General features: G+C 34.0%; 2 protein-coding genes across 3 annotated transcripts; both read right to left on the bottom strand.

Annotated features, from left to right (window-relative positions):
- Positions 1 to 1,393: 1,393 nt before the first annotated feature.
- Positions 1,394 to 4,746, bottom strand: il19l (interleukin 19 like). The gene is made up of 6 exons (XM_056468715.1): positions 4,716 to 4,746; positions 4,418 to 4,596; positions 3,789 to 3,851; positions 3,564 to 3,716; positions 1,622 to 1,696; positions 1,394 to 1,519 (listed from the first exon to the last, which is right to left on the bottom strand). Exons 2-6 carry the CDS (start codon positions 4,574 to 4,576, stop codon positions 1,436 to 1,438), a joined length of 534 nt encoding a protein of 177 aa, XP_056324690.1. The 5' UTR covers positions 4,577 to 4,596; positions 4,716 to 4,746; the 3' UTR covers positions 1,394 to 1,435.
- An 11,782-nt stretch (positions 4,747 to 16,528) lies between these two features.
- On the bottom strand, positions 16,529 to 25,497 carry prelp (proline/arginine-rich end leucine-rich repeat protein). 2 transcript variants are annotated; one of them, XM_056468181.1, is made up of 4 exons: positions 25,239 to 25,497; positions 23,988 to 24,128; positions 18,539 to 19,521; positions 16,529 to 18,460 (listed from the first exon to the last, which is right to left on the bottom strand). In XM_056468181.1, the coding sequence occupies exons 3-4, from the start codon at positions 19,515 to 19,517 to the stop codon at positions 18,303 to 18,305; spliced, it is 1,137 nt and encodes a 378-aa protein (XP_056324156.1). In that variant the 5' UTR covers positions 19,518 to 19,521; positions 23,988 to 24,128; positions 25,239 to 25,497; the 3' UTR covers positions 16,529 to 18,302. The 2 variants fall into 2 exon arrangements, with proteins under 2 accessions (XP_056324156.1, XP_056324154.1); XM_056468179.1 differs by lacking the exon at positions 23,988 to 24,128 and having other exon boundaries at positions 25,239 to 25,496.
- Between the last annotated feature and the right edge of the window lie 1,087 nt (positions 25,498 to 26,584).

Here is a 26,584-nt window from a genome sequence, read left to right as displayed (position 1 = left end):
AAAAATACTTATTTAAAATGAGCTGAAAACAACAATTCTTGAGATTTCTTTGGGACAACTTAATTATTTCATGTTCAATTCACAAAAATTTGTTTAAAGTTTTAAGTTAACTATATTAATTTGTGTTGGGACAACATGAATGAATTGTGTGGAACCCTGCATTATTTACAGTGTATCAACACAAGAAAACGCCAACCTGCTGGGTCGGTTGGCATTTCTGTGTGGAGTTTACATGTTCTCCCTACATTTGCGTGGGTTTCCTTCGGGTGCTCTGGTTTCCCTCACAGTCAAAGACATGCGGTACAGGTGAATTGGGTAGGCTAAATTATCCGTAGTGTATGAGTGTGGGTGAGTGTGTATGGATGTTTCCCAGAGATGGGTTGCGGCTGGAAATGCATCCGCTGCATAAAACATGTGCTGGATAAGTTGGCGGTTCATTCCGCTGTGGTGACCCCGGATTAATAAAGGGACTAAGCCGAAAAGAAAATGAATGAATGAATGAATGAATGAATAAATTGTCTGTAGTGTATGAGTGTGGGTGAGTGTGTATGGATGTTTCCCAGAGATGGGTTGCGGCTGGAAATGCATCCGCTGCATAAAACATGTGCTGGATAAGTTGGCGGTTCATTCCGCTGTGGCGACTAAGGGACTAAAGGGACTAAGCCTAAAAGAAAATGAATGAATGTATATGGCAAACTCCAAATCCATAGCGCATCATTTAGCAGAAGTGCTGTGTCATTCATTTTTCTTATAATTTCTTATCAGTGCTGTGAAGGCCTCATTAAGAATCAACTCATAATTTGACGTGGCATGACGCATTTATACATCAATGTATTCTTTATGAATAGCTGTGAACCTGTTACCTAAATTGAAAGTTAACCTGATGAACAGATCTATTGTAAAATCTGGAGAGATGACGTGCTGACACCTTCGTACGGAAGCTATTCAGCATCAGCGTATTTCCTTTTAGCATAAACATGACGGTTACTTTTGCTTACGCTGATGAGGTGAAATTCCGCAAATGAAACATCGGTTTGTTTTGCTATTTACTATAATGTGTATCATTTATCATGAACACAATTAAAACAAGTGACGCACGCTAGTTTATCACAACATCTTTATTTTATGTATTACATATGTTTTAATGAAGACAAATATACATTGACAACAATTTGACCTCAAAGGTCTACTTTGCAGCATGACATTTTTACCTTATCATGCATATTTGCTTAGAAACACAAGCCAAAAAAGTAGTTCATTACATATCACATAAATAATTCACATATAAACTTTAAGTTATTAAATACATACATTTAAAATAATCCAAAGTCCAAGTTATGCAATAAAGAGTCTTTGTTGTTGAACCTAAACAGCTGTACATGCTTTATATTAATATAATAAATATACAGATTCACTCGAATGGGGTCTTGTGTTGTCATTGTTGTTGGAAACTTTCTATCCATTCCAGAAGTGAATCCAGCTCTCCAATAGCCTTCACTGTTCCTGCTGCCTGATCAAGCTGTGATCAGAAATATAGAGAGAGATTTTGTGCAGATTATTAGTATGTGTTCTATAGTCACATGCCGAATTGTTATGTGTCCTGCCCTTTTATGTCTCTTACCTTGTCAAATGCGGTTTGAATGCTCTTGAGTTGTAGTCTGGCATCTTCACCACACTCGCAGTGTGCATTTGCATGCTTAACATAGACAGAAACAGTGACATGGTTAGATTAGTCTGCTCATTTTCTTTCCTAAATCAACTCTCTGTGAGAATAGCTATCAGACTTTTCACTTCAATTCCCCTCAATGTCCCGAAAACAATTCAAAGACCCCAAATCTTTTTTTTTTCTAGGATTTTGTTCTCAATTTTACCTAACTAATGTCAATTAAAGCACACACACACACAAAAACTTTATAGCATGATGCTTAGTAACTGACAGCCATTCATGTGCCACATATTCATGTACTTTAGACAGTCTATATGGATGTAAATAAATAAACAAAAATATGTCAAGAAGTAACAGAAAATGCTGAATCTGCTGAAGCTAAAAAGAGGCTTATTCATGCTTATTCATGCTTATGTCAAACCGTTACCTAAGGTTATTTGCTTGATAAACTGCCAATTAGCTTCTTATTAATAGTTGGTAAGGTAGAAGTTGGATTTAGCTTTTGGATTAGGAATATAGAATAAAATAATCATAAAATCATCTTTATAACTACTAATAACAGCTAGTATTGCATAAACAGGCACATAATAAGCAAGTGGTTAATAGCATGAATGGTGACTTAAGTGTTATTAAGATATTATTGGTATAATAAAATGTGATAAAATGATGCATAATGCAAAACCTGTTTTGTAAACAAGTTGTTATTTAAAGGTTCTGTGAAAATGAAGATAGTTTTATTAGATGGTAGTTTCAGCCTGCTAGTTTTATGGATATCTATTAGTTAGTGTGCTCCAAAACAGTGTTTTGAAGATATGAAACAAATATAAACTTGTAAAGCTAGCAGTTTGTCATTTCCGCCTAAATTGGTCAACAATTTTTTTGACATGGCCACATACTACATCAAATCTTGATCAATCAGATACCCTCTAGCATCTCCCGCCCCCTTTAAGACACATTTCATTTGCTTCGCTTGAACTCAACCGCTCTCACTGGCAGAACTGTGATAAAATGAAGTGCTATTGGCTGTTTTTTGTTAACACTTTATTTTGATGGTCTATTTGAGTGTTAGTAGACTGTCTGCTTAATATCTGTTGATACTGCTCCTTCAACAGACATTTAACTGACTATAAGAAACTCTGCAAGTACATGCCAACTTACACTAACCCTAACCTCAACCTAACAGTCTACTTATAATCTAATGAGAATTAAATGTCATGTAGATGCATATTGTAGATATTGTAATTTAATTCAACAAACATATCATTAAAATAAAGTGTTATCGTTTTTTTTAATGGGCAGGAGCTACTCTATCTCATCCTCTCTACATTTTCCAGTTGACATTACATCAAACATTTAATAAAAAAATGCACATTTTAAAGCACTTCACGAGACCTCTAAATTACATTGATATCAATTTTTTTAAATAAACAGAAAATAATTTATGCTTTAATATTGTATTGTGTAAAATATAATTTTATTCTCTTAAACTCTTGATATGCTATAATTATTTTCATAGATTAAAAAACATTAAATTTAAATCAGTTACTTGCTATTTATTTGTATTGTTTGTGAAAATTACTAGCATTTTTTTAGCTAAAATAGTTCAAAATCCCTTTTTTTAAAATTGCACAACCATTTAGTCAGAGGCTAGTGTATAATTCACAGTTGGTACAATGGCAACCACAGAAAAAGTCCCAAAACATATTGCAGCTAACACATTTTTATGACTTAGCAATATGTTAGTCAAAGGACTGATGCCAATCAACTGCTAAGCGTTCTTTGATCTTGACCTTTACATAAAACGTTGGCAAGTTACGACCATTCTGGACTTTTCCAATTTTTCTTTCCAGTGTTACAATAAAAAAATAAGAGTAGAGAATCTGTAGCATATACATACACACACTCGCAGGTCCTTGGTGATACTGAGAAAAGAGTTGGCCAAGACACTGGTGGTCCTGCGATGTAGGGAATGGCTGCTGGTATAGCTGATAAAGACCGTATCCATGTAAAAATGAAGGAGCTGGCTGAGGAAACAGCAGCTTTCTGTAGCCTAACAGGGAAGCCATTTTTTAGTATTATGTTGTACAAACTGTATGAATTGATTCTGCAAACGCTTATTTACCTGCAAACTGCTCATCACATCTTTCCTCAGCAATCTGATACCCTTGTGATCGTCACCCGAAATCTGTCAAAACACAAGATATTATCAGATTGCAGCATAGTGATAGTCATTCCATAACCTCAAAACACTCCAAAAAAAATAAAAAATGAGGTCACTTTTAAAACGGCTCTCATTGTTGCTGCTTTCATGACGTGTACATTTTCTGTTTAGTTTCTTCTAGATATACCGTCTGATTCGCAGGCCTCACAGTGAGATGAAGACATTTGAGATTCCCCGGGTTCACCGAGGTATTCCTTTTGTTTGTTTATGCTGTGTCATGCTTAAAAAGCCATTGGCTTGATGTTGAACTCAATAGTGAAGTGTGACAAAGCATGTCTTACAACATGCTGGTGTTTTCATTCAAGTATGTAGAGTCAAAAAGAATGACACAGCTGCCTAAAATAAATCTATAACCAGTTTGTTGACATGTCAAGCCTGTCAAGAAAACCCATTGACATCACTGGCGACGTCATTGTTATGGTGGGAAATCGAGTGCTATTTATACATGGCAGCTTGCATCAAACTGCCACAAGCTATTTTTACTGAAGGAAGTAGTTAATTGATTAAGGTTAAACTTTCAGCGTGCTCACCATGCCTTGACGGACGTGCTGAAAGTGGTGCCGGAGTTCATGTGTGTGGATGTTCACTTTACAACTGCCCAAGTGAAGCCTCCTTCCCTGGGCTGAGTCCCATAGACCACTCAGTACGATGCAAAAAAACATGCTGTATACGATGAACGAGCTCTTCATTATGCTACTGATAATTCGGTCTAAGAAAGAAAGAAAGACAGTGAATCATAAGCATCTTTATTTTGCATGTGATATATCAATGTGTCTCTATTTAATATATATATATATATATATATATATTTATATAATGTATTGTTACCTGCTGAGGTCCAAGTGTTTTCCTTCGTAGAATGATGTGCACCTGTGCATGATGATGGTAGGTGCTCTTATATTGGGATAGGAGGGGAATTTCGCCAGGTATTCTTGATTGTTTTGGGCTTTTTACCTCCCATTACAGTAAGAGGAAGCTGATGCAACAAAATTAATTCATCACTATAGGAATTGGCTTGAAAGGATGCGGGACTTCCGTTCAAAAAATCTGTGACGTACATAATGTTACAATACATGTAGTAGCATGTTGTGCTATGTAGTTTTTGTTATACAGCAGTCTATTTATATGTGAACATACAGATATTTTAGCATTTATACATTTGGATTATTTTTAAAAATATATATTTTAGTTTATTCCTGTGATGCAGTTGAATTTTCTATCATAATTCAGAAATAGTTCTTATAGGCTACTTCGCTGCTCACACAATATTTGCGATATTTTTTTATTCAATTTTTTTTCCTGCTAAAACCTTTTCTAAAAACTTTTTTTTTCAGGATTTTTAATCACTCACTAGAATGATTTTAATTAAATTAAGGCATCCTTTTAAAAATAAAAGCTTTATATATGAATTAAAGATAATACGTCCAGTTTTATTGTCTGAATAAAATAAAATGTACAGAAAAATTGATTTATATTAAAAGAATTTTAAATGGAAATAAAGTGCAAACTTCACTACCTTTTTAAAATAATTCTGTTTTAAATAACGTTTTTGACAAAAACAAGGAAATGAAAATGTTGGTAAAGCAATACCCTTTATTTAGTGTAACAGATGTAAAATTACACAATATAAATATTGTGTTTTGTACTTAACATGTACAATTAAAATATACAATAATATCAAATCTAGAATAAGTGATCATAATTGTATTGTATTTTAAATGAAATTTTTACATTTAAAAAGTTTGCATCATGTTTTGAAGGATAATAGCAAAGTAGCATTTAAGTGAAGTTTAATTTTAAGCTAATTTCGAGAGGAGCATGTGCTCATGATTGACCAGCTGGTCCACATTAGCTAATCATGATCCTCCAATCAAAGGATCCCAAGTCACTATATATATCCTCATTTCCTCTCTACAACTATCTTCGTCTGGAAGAAACCCTTTTCCTCCCCTTCTTCCACCTTTATCCAGAATGGGCGGCATGGTGGCCCAGTGACTAGCACTGTTGCCTCACAGAATGAATACCAATGGCGTTAGGTCTTCACTGGGCCATCTGGTATTTCTGTGCGGAGTTTGCATGTTCTCCCCGTGTCCACGTGGGTTTTCCCCGGTTTCCTCCCACCATCCAAATGTGCTCTATATTATAGATAAAATAAGCTTAAATCTTTTTTCTAATGTCTTCCTCTCAGAAAGTTCACCTTGGCCTCAGCAGCGGGGGACTTTCAGATCGACCTGAGCTAAATCTCCCCTCGCCCTGTGAAAGGAGGGAGCTCTGGGCTTGAGGATCCCTTGAGATCAAGGCTCTCTCCCGGGACAGCACGCTAAACAAGCTATGTATAAATCGTGAACTCTTGAAATGACAATTAATTAGAAGTTGTTTGGAGTTTGCATGTTCTCCTCGTGTTTGCGTGAGTGTCCTCGAGGTTCTCTGGTTTCCCCCACAGTCCAAAAACATGCACTGCAGGGCAATTGGGTAAGCTAAATTGGCCGTAGTGCATGAGTGTGAATGGGAAGGTATGGGTGTTTCCCAGTGATGGGTTACAGCTGGAAGGGCATCTGCTGTGTAAAACAGTAATAAAGGGACTGAGCAGAAAAGAAAATGAATGAATAATTAAAAGTTTGTGGCTGCACTATGATCCTTAAATAGACTTTATTAGACCAAATGACATTTTAGAGGGTGTTTTCTTTAAAGCAAGATAATATATATATATATATATATATAACTCGTTGCGTTACTTGATCTCTTTCAGAACTTGCAGATGTTTTTTTTTTTTTAATAGAGAAGCTCTGAAATTAACAACACACTGTATGTCCTTCATTTACCTTAAAATCACATAAAAACTTAGGGTAGGATAATGTTTTGATTAATAAAGGTTTAAAGCAATGCGTTTTCTACTTTTGTACTTTTTGTCTTATTAATAAGTAAAATCTCTGTCCATTCAGATAATTCTCTTTTCTTTTTTTTCATCTGTTCAAAATAAAGAAATGTTTCTATCGCAGAAATGTAAGGCTCTGCCGTCTTCCTTCCTTAACTAAACTAAAAAGTAACTCAAATATTATTACTTTTTAAAAGTAATACGTTACTATGCGTTATATATTTATCCATATATATTCATATATATATATATATATATATATATATATATATATATATATATATATATATATATATATACTGATTTATTTTATCTTTGCCATGATGACAATAAATACTATTTTACTAGATATTTTTCATGACACTTCTATACAGCTTAAAGTGATATTTAAAGGCTTAACTAGGTTAATTGGGTTAACTAGGCAGGTTAGGGTAATTAGGCAAGTTATTGTATAATGATGGTTTGTTCTGTAGACTATTGAAAAAATGTATAGCTTAAAGGGGCTAATCATTTTGCCTCTAAAATGGTGTTTAAAAAATTAAAACCCTTTTATTCTAGCTGAAATAAAACAAATAAGACTTTCTCTGGAAGAAAAAACATTATCATACATACTGTTAAAATTTCCTTGCTTTGTTAAACATCATTTAGGAAATATAAAAAAAATAATCAAAGTGGGGACGGGGGGAGGGGGGAGGCTAATAATTCTGACTTCAAGTGTATATTCATTCATTCATTTTCTTTTCGCCTAAGTCCCTTTATTTATCTGGGGTCACATCAGCGGAATGAACCGCCAACTTATCCAGCATATGTAAAACAAAAATCAAACAGGACAGATTTAAAAAAATGGAACCCATATGGCACTTTAATTGTTTTAATGTTCATGTTATAGATGTTTATCATCTATAACCCATATCATTTGTAATTTTAGAGAATATATTACTACAAAAATAAGTATTTTACTATAAAAAAGGTTTGTTCAGAGTTTTATACAAGAACTCAGTTTTGATTGTTAAGGAGGAAGAGAGGGAGCACACTGCTTTTTCTTATCATTTGGTTATTCTTCATTTAGCAGCCTTTATTTAGAAGGCAGTTTACTGTACAACCCTCGCGGGGACAGTTTTGGGGCTTCCTTGGCATAAGCTTGGTCAAGTCATTACTGTACATTCAGATCACTTCCGAAAATGTAAACCTAAGACATTTATTTTACCATCTCAATGCTAAGAAAGTGTCAGTCTACCACTAGTTTCGGCCCATTGAATGTGTTAATTTGATCTGATAAAGACTGACTAAAAAGTTGGAGTTTCCTCTTTGTCAAGTATATATGAAGTGTCATATATATATGATAGCTTGCATGAACGCAAACCAAAAACAAACCAAATTAGTTTTTTTGTGACCATTTTTTTTCTTTATTTAGCATTGATTAAATCTATACAGGACAGCCAGTTTGTTCCTGATATTGTTGTGTTTTATATCAATATTTATATTCTGGTAATTCCATAATCACAATGACAAACATTGACTTCTGAAAGTACACTGATTGGTCCTGTAGAGCATGTTTTCTTTAATCGTTTTCTCTGCTGTTGGGTGACGTTTGGCAGGAAATACACTTAGAACTTCCTCGCTCTGTTTCCTGATGCTGTAAGACATTTTTTGTCCTTCCTAACAGCTGATCTGAAAGTTTGCCAGTCAAACCTGTGTGGTAAGATTCATTTTCACACCAAGGAAGCAAATTACGCTAAATCGTTGTTAAATTCTTCATTTAAAACATCACACTGATGAAACACTAACTTCATTTGCAATCAGTAAGCAGGAAGAGAACAAACAAACATCAAAGCAGTGCTATAATTTATTGTTAAAGGAGATGAAAGTTCCTGGTCACACTTTGCATTGGCACTGTTTACTAACATGAGGATCTGAAACGTGTTCTGTTTTACAGTTGATCATTTTTATATTATCAGTAACATAGTTTATAAATCAGTTTTTAAACACAAATTATTAATTGCAATGCACTGAAGTTAAAAATTACTGCAATTTGTTGCAGCTATGTTTTTTCTCAGTGTAATTTAACTATAAAATCTAATTAAATTAAATGTTAATAAAATGTAATAAATTGAATTCAAACTATAAATTAAATTTAATCTAAATCAAAAATATTTTTTTTGGTCAAGAAAAAAATTACATTCACAAACAAATATATATATCCAGTTGAAATCAGAATTATTAGCCCCCCACTGAATAATTTTTTTCTTTTTTAAGTATTTCCCAAATGATGTTTAACAGGACAAGAACATTTTCACAGTATGTCTGATAATATTTTTTCTTCTGAAGAAAGTCTTACTTGTTTTATTTCGGCAAGAATAAAAGCAGTAAGCAATTTTTTAAACACCATCAAAATTATTAGCCTCTTTGAGGTTTTTTTTTCTTCGATAGTTTACGAAACAAACATCGTTATACAATAATTTCCCTAATTACTCTAACCTGGGATGCATTTCCCAAACAACAACATAACTCATGGCTGAACTATCATAGTATGATGCATCGTTTGGGAAAAGAACGATGTAGTGACGAGTGTTTCCCAAACCTGTAGTTTCTCTGCTGCAGATCCATTATTTGAACCACGTTAGTTCTAATGTAAAACGCCCATAGTGATGCTCTAAACAGGGTGGTAACAACTTTTTTAGAGAAGAACCCCATAATTTCTTTGTGCAAATTATATTGTTTTACACGCACACTCTTTTTAAAAAAAAAGTCTTATTATTCAATGTTATTTTTGGTAAAAACATGCGCTTGTTTTCCATATCAATTGAAATATATGTAAATGGCACATTTAGGGCTCTTTTTTAATGATCTCGGCACAAAGTCTATAAGAGCAAGGCGCAAAAGCATTAAGGGCATGTCAGAATCCACCATTGCTGTTTTAAGGATGGAAAAATACGCTCTGCGTAACGTAAATTCCGCTTTTAAATCATAGGTGACCTATAGCTTTCGTCATGAGCCATGGCTGTGTTCAAAATGACATCAATGTTTTCAAAGTGCACTGCAAAGGGAGTCAATTGTAAACATGAAGATCACTACAACTGAACTGTAAAAATGCTTTGAAAGCAAATTACACCTAAGAGAGATGACTTTGATGCTTTAAAAAAAAATCATTCCAAGTTTAAATGTTAGAATGTTCTAAATGAATAGGGCATTGGGGGGGTAACTGGGAATAGACCACAGCCTGGAACTATGCTTCTAATTAAAGCTCCAGAGGTGTAGTTGCAAGCATAGAAGTTTGCGATGCAGTTTGCGAATGTTCGTTGGAACGATGGATTTGGGAAATGCCAAATCAACAAGCTATGTTTGTAACAACACAACTTGCGACCTTAGTTAAATGCACCCCTGCCTACATAATTAACCTAGCTAAGCCTTTAAATGTCACTTTAAGCTGTATAGAAGGGTCTTGAAAAATATCTAGTCAAATATTATTTACTGTCCTCATAGCAAAGATCAAATAAATCAGTTATAAGAAATGAGTTATTAAAACTATTATGTTTAGAAATGTGTTGAAAAAATCTTCTCTCAATTAAACATAAATTGGGGAAAAAATGTTTAATTGGGGGCTAATCATTTAAGGGGTTTGATAATTCTGACGCCAACTGTATATACTTTAGTATACGTCTTTTTTGACTTAACTTTTTACCTTTAGATCAAAGTGTAATCTTGTTTTGGACTAACCTGAAAAATTACTGTGAATTGTTACAGCTAAATTTATGAATTACCCTCAAATTATAGTTTTGACTTGGTTGAAAATGAAAACAATTATTTTAATATTTATCAAATTATTTATTCTGCCAAAGGGTTCACTCAAAGGTAAAGTATTGTTTTATAGACAATAAATTAACTTAATTTCTTTGGTCAAAATCTTAAAATCAAAATCCAAGTAAATTGTACTTTGTACTAAACTATAATACATAGGCCTATAACGCTACACTGAAAAAAGCTTTCATTCATCCAATTAAAAAAAAAAAAATAGGGTAATGATTCACATCTAAATTTTATCACTTGACGCAATGAAATATAAATAGTTTGCCTTAAACAATAGTATCTATCTCCATGAGAACAATCTTATATAACCTGGTAAAAAGCACATTTGTTCACAGTTGTTTTGTTGAAGAAAGTCAATTAGTTTAAATTCTCTTTTTGTTCTAAACAAGAGTGTGAGAAACTTTAAAATTGTACACTGGTCAAGACAAATATTTCTTAATATTCTCTTAATCAAACATTTTTTATTTAACTATGTTTTACTCTTAAAATATATTACTTGAAAAATAAAACAAATTATATTAAACTGAAATGAAAGATATATTTTTAATTAGATGAAGCACATGCTTGAAAATGTTATTTTATTATATTAGGTAAACTATTTCCCGGTGCTCTTAGTATGGCTATGAATGTCATCAAACTCTCATTAGAAATACATGAAAACTGAAAGCACATAAACAGAATCTTTTTTTCATGGTCACATGACGTGAAAGTAAAAACATTACCTTGAGGAAAAAACATATTTTTTAGGTTGACCTATCGGGGGTTCTTTTTTATGTAAGGCAAATTGAATAAAACATTTTAAAACCAATTTTCACCAATTTATTTATTTTTACCTTATTACTTATTGTTTATTTATTTTTAATTTATAATCCAGTGGTTCTGAGTCATTTGTTTGTTTGTTTTTTGAGTATCTACTGAGGCTGAAACCCGATCCGATACTTCTATAATACATAAAAAAATAATAAAGAGGAGCGAAGAAACAGATTCAGGATGGAGTCAATCACTACTAAGGTTTAGTGGAGACATGGGAGCTACAGCCGAACTCTATACAGTATGTCTGTGATGAACGGAACATGGGGTACATGTTACAACAGGACAAGTAGTTTGTCAGAAATCTTGAACCACCAGAAGGGCTGGCAGAGCATTCTCAGTGTAATAGTGTGTCTTATCAGGTTTGTTGTGTGAAATGTAGCCTTTTCTTTTCCACCTCTTGCAATGCCAAGTTTACATATCTCACAATGTTGGCAATGGCAATGTTGTTGTCATCAACTTTATAATAACTCCATGCGGACATAATTGGACTTTCCGATTCAAGCTACTTCCATGTTCTACTTTGCTGGCATTTAACCAATAGCGTCTATGCAACAAAGTGATGTCATGCCGCACACGTTGCTGTTTTTGTGAAAAGTCAAGAAAGACTAACTCTTTGCCACAGCATAAATATAGATGTGTTAAAAATAATGACTATATATATTTTTATATATATATTAAGTTGTAGTTTTCTTAAAAGCAGGGTTCGACAATAAAGATGACCCAATATGTGTGCAAATGCGATCTTAGAATCGAGAAGCAGCATGACTGACAAAATTAATAGTGTTCGCACGAGCAAAAGAAAGCAGGTGAATGCCGAATGAGAGGATGATCACTTGCGCTAATAGCTGATGTGATGCGTGCAACTGTTTAAAAAGCGTGCGCGCTCCCATTTCCTTGCGTGAAGCAACCGTGCCTAGAAACGTAACTCGGTTTTCCTTCAAATAGACTAGGAAAATGTTATGCTCATGCACCCACAGTTTTGCTGCTTTCAAGAGCTCTAGATTTGTGTTTTTGTAAGTAGTACTGGTTTCTTTTACTTTAACCATTCTTTGAACAGTTTATTAATGGGCCTAACGTTAACCTTGTGCATGTCATTATCACACAGGGTATGTTTTTCACCTGCTTTCTTTTGCTTACAGTTATTTTTGTTAATATGGTTTAATTATCATTTGTTTACAATAACTTTGCTTTAATGGAAATAACTCCTCATTTGTGTGTAATTAACTGGTGATCTGGGACCTTTAGCCAGGACTGATTACTGTGCATATTTTAGATACATGATAATAATTATTTTTTAAAGGTCAATTTATTTATTTATTTATTTATTTATTTTTAAAGCAATGTTTTCTTAAATAAAAAGTATAGTGTACAGCTATATTTTGCTTGTTTTGACACATTTAAATTTTGGGGCTAGGAAATAATTATTTATTTATGTTTGGTGAGATACATTTGGTAAATCCTTAATTTTGAGCTCTGAAAAGTCATGTGAAATAAAAACTAATTGTAATATGACACTATGAAACCATGACCCATTTGCTCATGCTCACTGAGCAAGCTCATACACAACACACACAAAAAGTGAAATGAATGGGGAGGCATGTGGACATAACCCAAAATCTAAATCAAGTCATTTTAGCTTGTCAAAGTCAAATTTATGCATATGAATTTTTTTTTTCAACAAAAAAATTGTGGCTAGTGAAAAAGCAGAGTGGCTAGTAATGTTGAAAAACTACTAGCCACAGTGGCTGGTGATCAAAAAAGTTAATGTCAAGCCCTGTATATATATACTGTGCATCCGGAAAGTATTCATAGTGCTTCACTTTTTCCACATTTTTTTTATGTTACAGCCTTATTCCAAAATGAATTAAATTAATTTATTTCTTTAAAATTCTACACACAACACCCCATAATGACAATATGAAAAAAATGTTGCAAAATTATTAAAAATAAACCCGAAAAATCACACATACAATAGTATTTACAGCCTTGGCCATGAAGCTCTAAATTGAGCTCTGGTACATTCTGTTTCCACTGACCATTCTTGAGATGTTTCAGCAGCTTCATTGGAGTTCACCTGTGGTAAATTCAATTGATTGGACATTATTTGAAAAGGCATACATCTTTCTATATAAGGTCTCAGGGTTGACAGTGCATGTCAGAGCACAAACCAAGCATAAAGACAAAGGAATTGTATGTAGACCTCCGAGACTAGATTGTCCCGAGGTACAAGGATGGGGAAGATTACAGAAACATTTCTGCTGCTCTGAAGGTTCCAATTAGCACAGTGGCCTCCATCATCCATAAGCAGAAGATGTTTGGAACCACCAGGACTCTTCCTAGCTGAGTGATCAGGGGAGAAGGACCATATTCAGGGAGGTGATCAATAACCCGATGGTCACTCTGTCTGAGCTCCAGCTTTCTTCTGTGGAGAGAGGAGAACCTTACAGAAGCACAAACATCTGTGCAGCAATCCACCAATCAGGCCTGTATGGTAGAGTGGCCAGACTGAAGCCACTTCCCGCCTGGAATTTGCCAAAAGGCATCTGAAGACCATCTTCTCAGACCATAAGAAACTAAATTCTCTGGTCTGATGAGACTAAAATTGAATTCTTTGGAGTGAATGCTAGGCGTTACATTTGGAGAAAACCAGGCAGCGCACATCACCAAGTTAATACCATCCCTACCATGAAGCATAGTGGTGGCAGCATCATGCTGTGGAGATGTTTTTCAGCAGCAGGAACTGGAAGACTTGTCAGGATAGAGGGAAAGATGAATGTAGCAATGTACAGAGACATCCTAAATGAAAACCTGCTTCAGAGTGCTCTTGACCTCAGACTGGGGCGATGGTTCATCTTCCATATTCAAAAAGACAATTTTTTTTTTCAGGTTTTTTATTTTTAATACATTTTTGCAACAATTTAGAACAAAATATTTTTTCACACTGTCATTATGGGGTATTATGTGTAGAATTTTGAGGAAATAAATAAATTTAATACATTTTGAAATAAGGCTGTTACATAAAAAAATATGGAAAAAGTGAAGCGATATGAATACTTTCCTGATGCACTGTAAGGCTGAAAGTGAAGAGCGGTGGGATTGGCGCGGGCCCTTGATAATGTCTCTGGGGCCCCCCTAAATGTATGGGCCCTTAGAATCTTCCTAACTTCCCCCCCTAGCGGCGCCCCTGAGCTGAAGTCAGAATTATTAGCCCCCCTGAATTATTAGCCCCCTGTTTAGTTTTTTCCCCAATTTCTGTTTAACAGAGAGATTTTTTTCAACACATTTCTAAACATAATAGTTTTAATAACTCATCTCTAATAACTGATTTATTTTATCTTTGCCATGATGAGAGTAAATAATATTTTACTCTATATTTTTCAAGTCACTTCTCTACAGCTTAAAGTGACTTTTAAAGGCTTAACTAGATTAATTGCTAACTGCTTTTAGCCGAAATAAAACAAATAAGACTTTCTCCAGAAGAAACAATATTATCAGACATACTGCGAAAATTTCCTTGCTCAGTTAAACATCATTTGGGAAATACTTAAAAAGCTCTTTAACTCTTTTTAAATAAGTAGTTTGAACAAGCAGTAAACATATTTTTTGAGTGTAGTTTAACTTTTTTCATTGTAGGATTTGAAGAGTCAGATTACCAAAAGAAAACAAGTTTTTTGGGATTTTGTTTTCAGTGTTTGGGACACAGATGCAACACAACTTTTTTAGCAAGAATGTACAAGATAGTCCTTAAATCTTTGCTTTACCAAAATGAATGAGAAAACTGTTCGCCTTCTTCTGTATCCACACACCAGATTTGAATTGTCAGTGTCCCAAGAAGTAATTTCTTCCTTTCTCCATAAGAAATCGATACATTTTTGTTTCTTTTCTTGTCATCCAAGTCTAATTAGCTCAGTAGTTTACATTTTCCTGCGAAAAATATTCTTTTGCTACTTTCTTTTTTTTGCTATTTCTATTCTGCTACTTTAAAGCAGGATAATAAAATGATTCAATTGTTGCAGTTATACTTTCACTTTATTAGTAAGGAAACCTGTTTTTAAGAATTTTAGATTTTCTCATAGAAGTTTACAAAAAAATAATACATTTAAGAAGTTTTTTACAAACGTTTCAGAATTTATCTTAAGAATGTTTCTCTAAATGAATGGTCTCATAGCATTTTCACTTGCTTATGTTGTGCATCTTTTCGTGCCCAGATTTAAGACTTAATTTTCATGTGGCCATCTCTCAAGTGTCTTATACCATCTCTTTGCTTACCATCTTTCAGAATTTAACATGAGATTATTAATGAGAGAATATATATATATATATATATATATATATATATATATATATATATATATATATATATATATATATATATATATATATATATATATATATATATATATATATATATATGTATATATATATATATATATATATATATATATATATATATATATATATATATATATGTATATATATATATATGTATATATATATATATGTATATATATATATATATATATATATATATATATATATATATATATATATATGTATATATATATATATGTATATATATATATGTATATATATATATATGTATATATATATATATGTATATATATATATGTATATATATATATATATATATATATATATATATATATATATATATATATATATATATATATATATGTGTGTATGTTTTTTTTTTTTGTCGCAAAATGTGTTTTCTAAATGAAAGTGTTCGAGGCTTGAGTCTAGTCATATCCAATTACATTACCACAAGGTGTCGCCATAGGCACAAACGAAAATGGTGCTGGGTTAAGTTTTTAATAGTTTACGCATATGTCATAGATCATATACTAAATCTGTCTTCATGTCTAGTTTTACTTGTTTTATTGTTTTGTATTTTAATGTTATTTGTACTGTGGGATATAGCAGGTGCGCCGTTTGCTCTGACAGATTCTGTCCACTTTTAAATAGCATGTCAAACTATACAGTGTGTGCATGATTCACGGAGTAGAAAAAGAATTGCTAAACTGTCTTATACTTATTTTGTGCAAATCTAAAAAAGTGAAATTGCTTGGTACTAATATTTTATCATAACATGTCTTCGTAAAAACAAATTTGTTGGAATAGAAAATGTCTTTTTGTTCATGTTTATTAATATAGAAATATTGCCACAAGATAAACAAAGGAATACACACTTTACCTTAAAAACACAGGCACATTAAGGACATTTTCAACTACACAGTAGTTACATTATTCCTCCATTTATCGTATATCTTAGGGTGTATTCACACTTGGCAGGTTTAGTTTGATTAAAACAAACTCTGGTGCAATTCCTGTGAATAAGTAATGCTGCCATCTGAACCCTGGTGTAAACCAAACAAGTGAACTGAGACCACTGACAAAAGCAAACTCTGCTGTGTTTTGACTGAAAAATTAATACAACAAGCCAAACTAACAATTCCACCATATCACATAAATCGGATCTTAACTCTGACCCTGTTTAGACACCGCTAAACATTAAATAAACTCCACATACAATCATTCATTCATCTTTCTTCGCCTTAGTCCCTTTATTCATCAGGGGTAGCCACAGCGGAATGAACTGCCAACTTATCCAGCATATGTTTTACACAGCGGATGCTCTTCCAGCTGCAACCCAGTAGTGGAAAACACCCAAACACACTCATACATTACAGCCAATTTAGTTTATTCAATTCACTTATACTGCATGTCTTTGGACTGTGGGGGGGAACCAGAGCACCCGGAGGAAACCCATGCGATCAGGGAGAGAACATGCAAACTCCACACAGAAATTCCAACTTACCCAGCCGAGGCTTTAACCGGTGACCTTCTTGTTGTGAGGCGACAATGTTAAACACTGAGCCACCGCACCACACCTCTTCACGTACAGACATGCATTTAACCCAGCACACTGCATTGTTTCGGATCTTCGGTATATTCAGTCATGAAAGCTGTTTGTTTTGAATCTTTAGGTTTGGTCTTGAACATGACAGTGTGTACATGTTGTAAACCAGGACTACATGTATCAACAGACTGAACTACAAGTGTGAACACACCCTAAGGTGCCATTTACACTAGTTTGTTTTTGTTTTAAAACGTATACGCTTTACTATGATTAAGCCATGCATCTCTACTACTCCATCATCTTTGATTGTGAAAATGCTGAAAAACCCAGATTAGTTTGGAATTGCTAGTGTTCCCTTTAAGTATAGACGAGCTAAAACACAGGCTTTTAAAAAATGGAGGTTTTGGTTATCCATAATGACTCTCTGATTGATCTTCTGGACAATTGCGTATTGTTCCCTGATTTGTCAAGCCCATATCATATGACCATTATGCAACCAGTTAATGGCAAGTACGAATGCCAGCACAATAAGTTCATGCCCAATGAGCTTGGATGGTCTTCATGTGCTTATCAATTTTCTGAAATGCACTAAAAAGGCCAATACAGATGAGGAGCATTTTCATTCTAAAACACTGAAAACGAACCAGTGTAAACGCATCCTTAGTCTACCCCTGTAACTATACTTGTTGTCTGTAGCACAGTACGTCAGTTAATGTACCTTTATTTTTAAGGTTTTATTAAACGCACTTACAGACATCGCTGTTGGTTCTGTTCAGTATAATCACATGAAACATTTAATGCAGAATACTCATGCTCAGTTGTACTCAATGCAGTAAAGTCAATAAATATGGTGTGTTGAAGGATTTTAGGTTACACTTTGAAACATTCCTGAACAAAAACTGAAAATTAAATGCATTGCCGTTTATTCCTAATTGCTTGCTTGCTTCCTCTGGTCACCTACTGTTAATTCAGCACTATCAAGTAGACAGGAAGGCCTGGTTGTGCACAGGCATGCATGAATGTGTTCATCTTTCATAACTTATATTACTATTGCATGGAGGTGCCTAAAGCACATGATGACATCTAAGGGCATGGGAGGACTCAAGTGATTGCCATCCAAACGCAGGTATCTCAGTTTGGGTGCTCCATTTTCATCGTGCACGTTGTGAGGGGGGCAGATCTCAGTGCCGTTTACACCTACAGAAGATAAAGAAAAGTGTTAATCATGTGTAAAAATGTTTTGTGTCGGAAGTAAAGAACGAATGAAGTACATACTCTCAATGTTGTTGTTATTGAGGTGGAGTTGCTCCAACTCGGAGTTGAACAGAGGAACATTGCTCAGCTTGTTATGGGCCAAATGCAAATCCAACAGTGAGCTGACATTGAATACAGTCTTGGGAAGGCCTTTGTCGCTAATCTGGTTGTAGTTAAGTCTCACGAAGGCCAGGCTTGCGAAATTCTTGAAGTAGTCCTGTGGAATCTCCTCAATGTTATTTCTATCCAAGAACAACTGGAAGAGGGTGTTTGGTATATTCGCAGGCATCTTTCTGAGGATGTTGTGCGCCAGGTTGAGCTGAATTAAGTTCTTCAGATCTTTGAAGATGTTCTTGCCCATGCTGCTGTCACTGATTCTGTTGTGATGGAGATCCAGAAGCGCGAGATGCTCCATCTTGCTGAACGCTCCTGGAGGGATCTTTGAGATCTGGTTGCGGCTGAGTCTAAGCTGCTCCAGACCGACCGGCAGGTCATCGGGCACCTCCTTCAGCTCGTTCCTTTGCATATAAAGGTGAAGGAGATTTGGAAGTTTCTCAAACACTTGTTTTTCTACCGAACGGATTCTGTTGTTTCCCAGATTTATCCACTTTAGCTCAGTGCAGTTCTTGAAGGATTCCGCGGTAACTTGATCAATGTAGTTGTTCTGCAGGTACAGATAGTGGGTGCGGAATGGGATGACCGGGACTTTCCGGAGGTTGCGGTTTTCACAGTAGAGGGCATTTGGGTATGATGGTGGGCAAAAACACTCTCTGGGGCAGTCTGAGAATTCTGAAGGAGGGCCTAAGATTGGAGGGGGAAAGTCTGTGGGTTCCTGGGGTTCAGGCTCGGATTTTGTGACAGGAGAGGTGGGTTTCTTGGGTGCAGGAGGTTTCCTGGTGGTAGATGGGCGAACAGGCTTTGGTTTTGGCCTTCGCTGGCCACAGACATCCATGATCAGAAGAAGGACAAGAAGACAGCAGTATGCAAGCACAGCTTTCATGGTCCTGAACAGGGGAGCAGGAAAAAAACAATGTCATTTTGCTTTACCCATTGCAGATTAGTGCAATATTAGCAATCTTTTAACCGATAGCTTCAATTCATTATATGATGTTAAAGGTGCAGTATGTAAGTTTAACATCCAGTGGTTGAACTAGGTATTGCATACTTGGTTTAAAGCACATGCAAGAGCAGGTTGCCAGATTGACGACACCAACAGGAGCGAGCCTGAAGGCTGATGTAAGTCATGTTCTAAATAAAAGCAACGACATGCAATATAAGCAATATTTTCCATATTAAAATGAGTTTTTGTTCTAACCAACACCTGAAATTTATATTTTAGAAAGAGCTTCTATTTCTTGCAGCTGAACAACAGGATAAACTGGCAATGATCACCTCAGGGACACCTCAAGTGCTTTATTCAGTGCTAAATGCTAATAATATGAGTTTGAATGCCATTTTACATGACAATTATTGCCATACTACTGAAAGCAGGAGCAGATAGTTTACTTCAGATCTTGAAAATAAAATAAACCATTTGAAATTGAACTTCAGAACTAGATTTAGCATCTACATTTAATAATGTTAAAGAGGATTCATATGTATTAATTAGATTATAAACCTTGCTAGTTCATTGGAGTGCAGCAAGTGCACTATTCTGTGCTTCTGAATAGCTTTATTTAAATTTCTGTTGTGTTTCGACTGGTGCAAACAGCCAAAATGCTTATCACTGAAAATTTCAATATCAAGTAGCATGTTGTTAGTACACTCTTACAATGTAACCTGCTCACCTAGTGTTTACGTTCATAATATTTATATTATTTGCTAATTAATAACCTCCTCATATTGAACTCTGAATCTGTGTCTCATTTCGGAGGCTGCTACTGTCCACCGGAGGTCGCATTTCAGTCACGGACACATACTTTTAGAGCCTTCCTGACTGAATGAATAAAATACGCTGTTTTCCAACAAGGCAATCCGGGGTGCTGAAATATAATTGTCTAAACTGGCATTGGGCAGGTTAAAGGGACCAAAACAAAGACAGACATTCTGGAACATAACTCACATTTTCAAAGCAGAATACAGTGTCTGATTTTAGCATTGTTTTTCAGATAAACAAGAATGTTCACTTAGCATGTTTTTTAAATATCTGCAAACATATTAATGTATTTTTATGCTTTAGAAGAGTCAACCGCTTACACACAGCATCTTTAAAAATGTCATTTTTCTAAATGTTTTCCTCCATACAATTATTTTAACACTGATTCATTTGGATTCCATTTTCGATTGTGATAAGAAGCCATATTGATATTTCTGATTTGATTATATTTTGGACTTTGCCATTAACAGTCAAGAGCACAATTTAAACCATTGTTTCTCTTTTAAAACTGAAAGAGATTTCAGCAAGGTTTTTCTAAAACATGTGTTAAGTTTTTTTCTTCCTCTGGCATATCTTGACCTGTGTCTGGCATGACACAGTCACAGTTAAATTTCTGTCTTCGTCAAAGCATGATGTCATGTACTTTCCAGTTTGGCTGGAGTGTTACGACTTCTACAGACTCTGAAAGAAATGCAGCTCTGGTTTTACAGGTTTCTTAAAAACAGGCTCAGATAAAGAATCTATTGTGCAATGCAAGATCTAGGAAAGACTGAAGCTTGATGAGGGAAACAGGCTAAACACCCTGGGGAGCTCAAAGGAAACCGGCGGCTAGAGTAGTCTTAGCATTGCTGTGCTCTCGCTCCACCTCGGTGTCATTTTTGTGTTATAAAAACAACTTCACTGCTGAAGTACTGGCTGGTGGAACACCTAAACAATTACATCATTATTTAAAGGATTAATAAAATCTATGTCAAACACATCAGACAAAGTCATTTGTTTATAATTCGGTTTAGAATAATTCTTGATTCTTTTCTATAATATGATTTTTTAAAATGGAAACATTATATACATTATTTGTGTATCTGGATTGTGCAATTGGATGACAAATACACTATTAGGTCAAAAAGAAACCAGAGATTGAGGGCCCTATCAAACATGCTTTTTTCAGTTTATTCATGATAGTTTGTTTTTGTATATGTTTAGTTTATGTTCTTATTATTAGCAGTATTATTTATATGTGCATATTTATATTTGTTTTAATAAAAACAAGCTTAGATTTGTTTTGGACCACATAGGAAGTGTGTTTGGATATATCTAAATTTTTTGACAAGACTTTGTTATTATTTTTCATTTATTTGTTTGCTTGAAATTAGAACTGAATTTAGAAACAGTTTTGAAACAAATCTTAGTGCTTAACTTTTGATTTTATATGTAGCCTAATAGATATCTTCAGTGGAGTGCGTACAACCTCGTTTCCTTATCTGCGAAAGTAAAGGAGTAAAGTAAAGAGTAAAAGTAAAGTAAAGAGAAAGTGAAGAGGCTGAATGGTGGAGGCTCGTTCTTTATTCTTGTGCTGTAGATGGTCTGTTTAACATGTTTTCTCGCTAGTGAAGCATTCAGTTTTTCCACTTACAAAGTCCGCCATGTAAATAGCAAATGCTTCATGGCATGAAGCAACTGACTCTTAAAGGGAATGAGACTCTGATTAGTTTAATGCACGCTATGCTCAAAACACACCCATAACCCTGTTAGACCATGCACCGGGGCACAAACCGTATTTTTCCCTTCTTAAAAAAGCAAAAGTGGATTTAAACATGCCCTTTGTTTATTTAATTTTATAGAATATAATATTTAAAAAAGGTTCATATATTAAACAAAATGGTATTATATTGTATTATATTATATTATATTATATTATATTATATTATATTATATTATATTATATTATATTATATTATATTATATTATATTATATTATATTATATTATATTATTATATTATATTATATTATATTATATTATATTATATTATATTATATTATATTATATTTATTATATTATATTATATTATATTATGTTATGTTATGTTATATTATATTATATTATATTATATTATATTTATTATATTATATTATATTATATTATATTATATTATATTATATTATATTATATTATATTTATTATATTATATTATATTATATTATGTTATGTTATGTTATATTATATTATATTATATTATATTATATTATATTATATTATATTATATTATATTTATTACATTACATTACAGTACAGTACAGTACAGTACGTTATGTTATGTTATGTTATGTTATGTTATGTTATGTTATGTTATGTTACATTACATTACATTACATTACATTATATTATAGTATGTTATGTTATGTTGTTATGTTATGTTATGTTATATTATATTATATTATATTATATTACATTACATTACATTATATTATAGTATATTGTATTATATTATATTATATTATATTACATTACATTACATTACATTACATTATATTATATACTTCTTATTAAACTAAAGTCTACTATCAAGTATTCTTACAATCCTCTTTTTGTCTTTGCTGGTGTTAAACTTGCAGAACTTTTAACCCAACCCTCTTTGAGACTGTTTTTTTTTTTTTTTTTTAACAAAAACGTAGGGCACATATTTTGGGTTTATGTCTGAAATTTGACTAGACGCCATCAAAACATCTTAATTGAGCTTTTCTTGGCCTTTCTACTGTAGAGTCACATGTCTTCCAGATCATTATCTTGCCGTGTTACCTAACTGTGCTTTTTCCATTTTTAGAGATCAGTCCAGATGTTCTCATCAGGAATGTTCTGATACAAAGCAGAATTAGCGTTGTTCAAGTTTCAGTTGCAATTCAGCCATTTGGATGTTTTCCCAGAGTCCTTGTGACTTTATAAATGAGTTTAAGCCACTCTTAGAAATATGTTGGCAGTTTGGATTGTAGGAAATGATTTCAAGTTGAAGATTATTGTTCTTAGCATGGTCCAGTGGAAAGCAATGGCTTTGTAGAGCTAGCAGACTGATTAATTTCTACATCGGTTTTTTTGATCTGAGCTCTGTTAGGGATTTTTCTTTGACAGCTCCTTTATACAATGCTTGTGAAAAACTGCGCAGTGGAATTGTTATAATATTTGTGAAATTATATTGATTATTATATATTGGATAAGCCTACCGGTTTAAAACATGTCTAACATATGTAAACACTGTCAAATGTTGGCATAGGGTGATTTAAATATCATTAGATGGGTTAACCCCTAAAGGGAGAGGGGTCTGGCTGCAGACTCGGTGCAGCTGCAATCTGAGGCGCATCCAATAATTTTTAATACGCTCACCTAACCCGACCTCTAACCCTACCCCTCACAGTGACATCACTAGCTCCATTGAGTGCATTGTGTCTGACATTGCATGTCTGAGTCATGCAATCTCAGCTTGCTTCATAAAAGCTGCATTCAAATACTACTGCCTAAAGCATGCATGTTTAGCTCTATTGTATAGCCAACAGGATTCATTTCACCAGATAAATTAGATGCATCTTAAGCATAAACTCACACCCAGGCGCAAAATAAGAAGCAGTGCTGCGGGTCTGAGTGATGATCACAATCAGATGTTTGGCTCAAAGTGTCTGGCTGGGTGTCAGCTGCATGGTCATGAAGAGCAGGCGAAGGGTTCGGGCCTTGGGAAAAGGGAAACCTGGGAAATGTTGATTTGTTTAATTCTCTGCAGCATGCCTGATTTAGGTGGGGTTCAGATGAGATTGTGCTTCTCAATTCGAGGGAAACTAAGATTCAATCAGAAATGTTGAGTTACAAATGCTAATGATAATTACATTTATAACCATATAAGGAGATTGAGGTCATTACTAGGCATAACACAAGCGCATAATAACAAAAACATGTTATGAGTCAGTGCTGGCAGTACTCGAAATGGGAGGAAACTGTTTGGTTAGAAGTCAAAAAGACAAAAGAGGTCTCTATATCATTTCTGAATCAAGAGAAGATTGGTCTTGCCTAATAATGGATCAAACTAGAAGTGTTACACGTCTGCTACCCAAGTAGTTAATATGAAAAATGGAAATGTGGCAGTAAATCAATGAAAACGCTTCCCCTGATAAATCAGATGTATGATACTGGAGCTCAGTCTGATGGATGTAACAGATGATAATGGAATCACTAGCCAGACTCTGCTATACCCTGATGAGTTATTTTAAAATCATTTGGCTACTTTCTGACCTCTTAAAATGTACACAGTAAAAAAGACTCTGATAGATCTCGGTGAAGAAAAGACTAAGAATAGAGACAGGTGAACCATACATAACTGTACATAAACATTTATATGGTTTAATGTCTTTATCATATATTTTTTTGCATATATTAATAAATTTATAATATTATTTACAGGTGATTAAATTTAAACATGCAAAATGGATAAAAATATGTATATTTGTAATATTATTTACATGTGTTTTAAATTTAAACGTTTAAACAAAAAATGTAATAAATAAATAAATAATAATAATAATAATGATAATAAAATATATATATTTTTATATATATAATAATATAATAATAATAATAATATAATAATAATAATAATGATAATTAAAACATTGAAATGTGTATGCAAAAGTCCTGAAAAGTACAGCTATGAGGTAATCATACCGTTATTTTCATAAGCTTTGGCTAAACTGAATAAATAGCTAAAGAAAGCTTAGCAGTTTAGCACTTGCAACTCTTCTTGTGAGGATCCACACATTTTTGTGACTGACTTGAGTCTATATTTAAGAAATAAAGCATTTCTTACCTGTTGCTGGTTCCTGCCCTCGTTGGATGAATCCTCAAGCTGTCACTTCACTCTCTCAGAGTTTTGCTCTCCCACCTTGCTTTCTCCTCCTCTCTCACTCTGTTTCTTTCCCCCTCTTTCCTCCGCACTTTCCCTGTTCTCCTCTGCTAAACAGGCTGCCTATTGGGTCTTTCCCTCTTTGCCTTCTGAAGGTCAACAATTCTGTCTCCCTGCCCCGCCTTCAGGGAAAGTGCCTCAAATGAAATCAAAATCGTCCATCCAGGATCTGTTCTCTGCTGCTGAACACACTGATGCATGTGAATGGGTGTGTATAGAGGTCTACAGGGCCGGTGGGACGGGGTGGGGATCCATGCTGAAAGCGTGGGGTCAGAATTCTTTCCAGCACCATCCTTAGCTTGGTCACGCGGACCTTTTGGATACTTTATCAAAATCATGTGCTTTTTATTTGGTTTAAAACCACAGAGTACTGGACAGCTTCCTATTTTTTTTTGTTTTACTTTTTGTGTACTTGGGTGGCATATGCCTGATTTTCTCAAAAAAAAAGTATCATGTGAGATCCCTTAGTTGGAATTTTCTGTTTTTTTTTGTTAAATACTGTTCTAGTTTTACTCACTAAACTTTTCCCTCTCTTTCTAGAGCTTTCAGGCCTTGAAAATTGAGGTGCAGCTGCATAAAACTGGTGACGAAATGTAAAAAAACACCATATTTACTCCCAAAGAAATCTATTAATCTTCCTCACACACACTTGCACATTCACAGCATAGGGTCAGAGCCACACTTCCATTAGAAACCCAAGAGGACTTTAACATCTGGAGTAACAACATCTGGGATATATGGTGTTTTAGAATTGTTCGTCTGAAAAGTTGCAGTGTTCAGTCAGCTACATGTTTTAAAGGCTGTGCCTTAGGGTTGTTTTCCTCTGGCAATAACCCAGATTTGAACATCTGTGCTAAATGAAAATTGTGCGTTTGTGGGATGTAATTGTGGTCAGTTCATTCAGGCAATGAATGAAGCCCTATAAAGCTCAGGATATTTTCTGGCATCACAATCTGCCACTACACTGTAAAGCCCAACGGTCAGCTTTATCAAATGAAATGAGTGTAGTTAGTAACTCAAAATTGACTTCATTACACTAACTTAAATAGAGTAAGTTCACAAAATTCACATATATTAGTTTTTTTAACTCAAATTACTTTTTGCGATCGGTTTTCTCAAACGGTTTGAGTTGCGTTAACTTATTGGGTTTTACAGTACTCAGTTGGTTTGAGTTCTCTTCATTTATTGGGTTTTACTGTGCTCAAATTGCTTCGTTTACTCAAATGGATTAAGTTCACAGTACTCATTAG

Source organism: Danio aesculapii, chromosome 11 (genome assembly GCF_903798145.1).
Source record: "Danio aesculapii chromosome 11, fDanAes4.1, whole genome shotgun sequence".
Lineage (NCBI taxonomy): Eukaryota > Metazoa > Chordata > Actinopteri > Cypriniformes > Danionidae > Danio > Danio aesculapii.
This window is presented reverse-complemented; position numbering and strand designations above follow the sequence as displayed.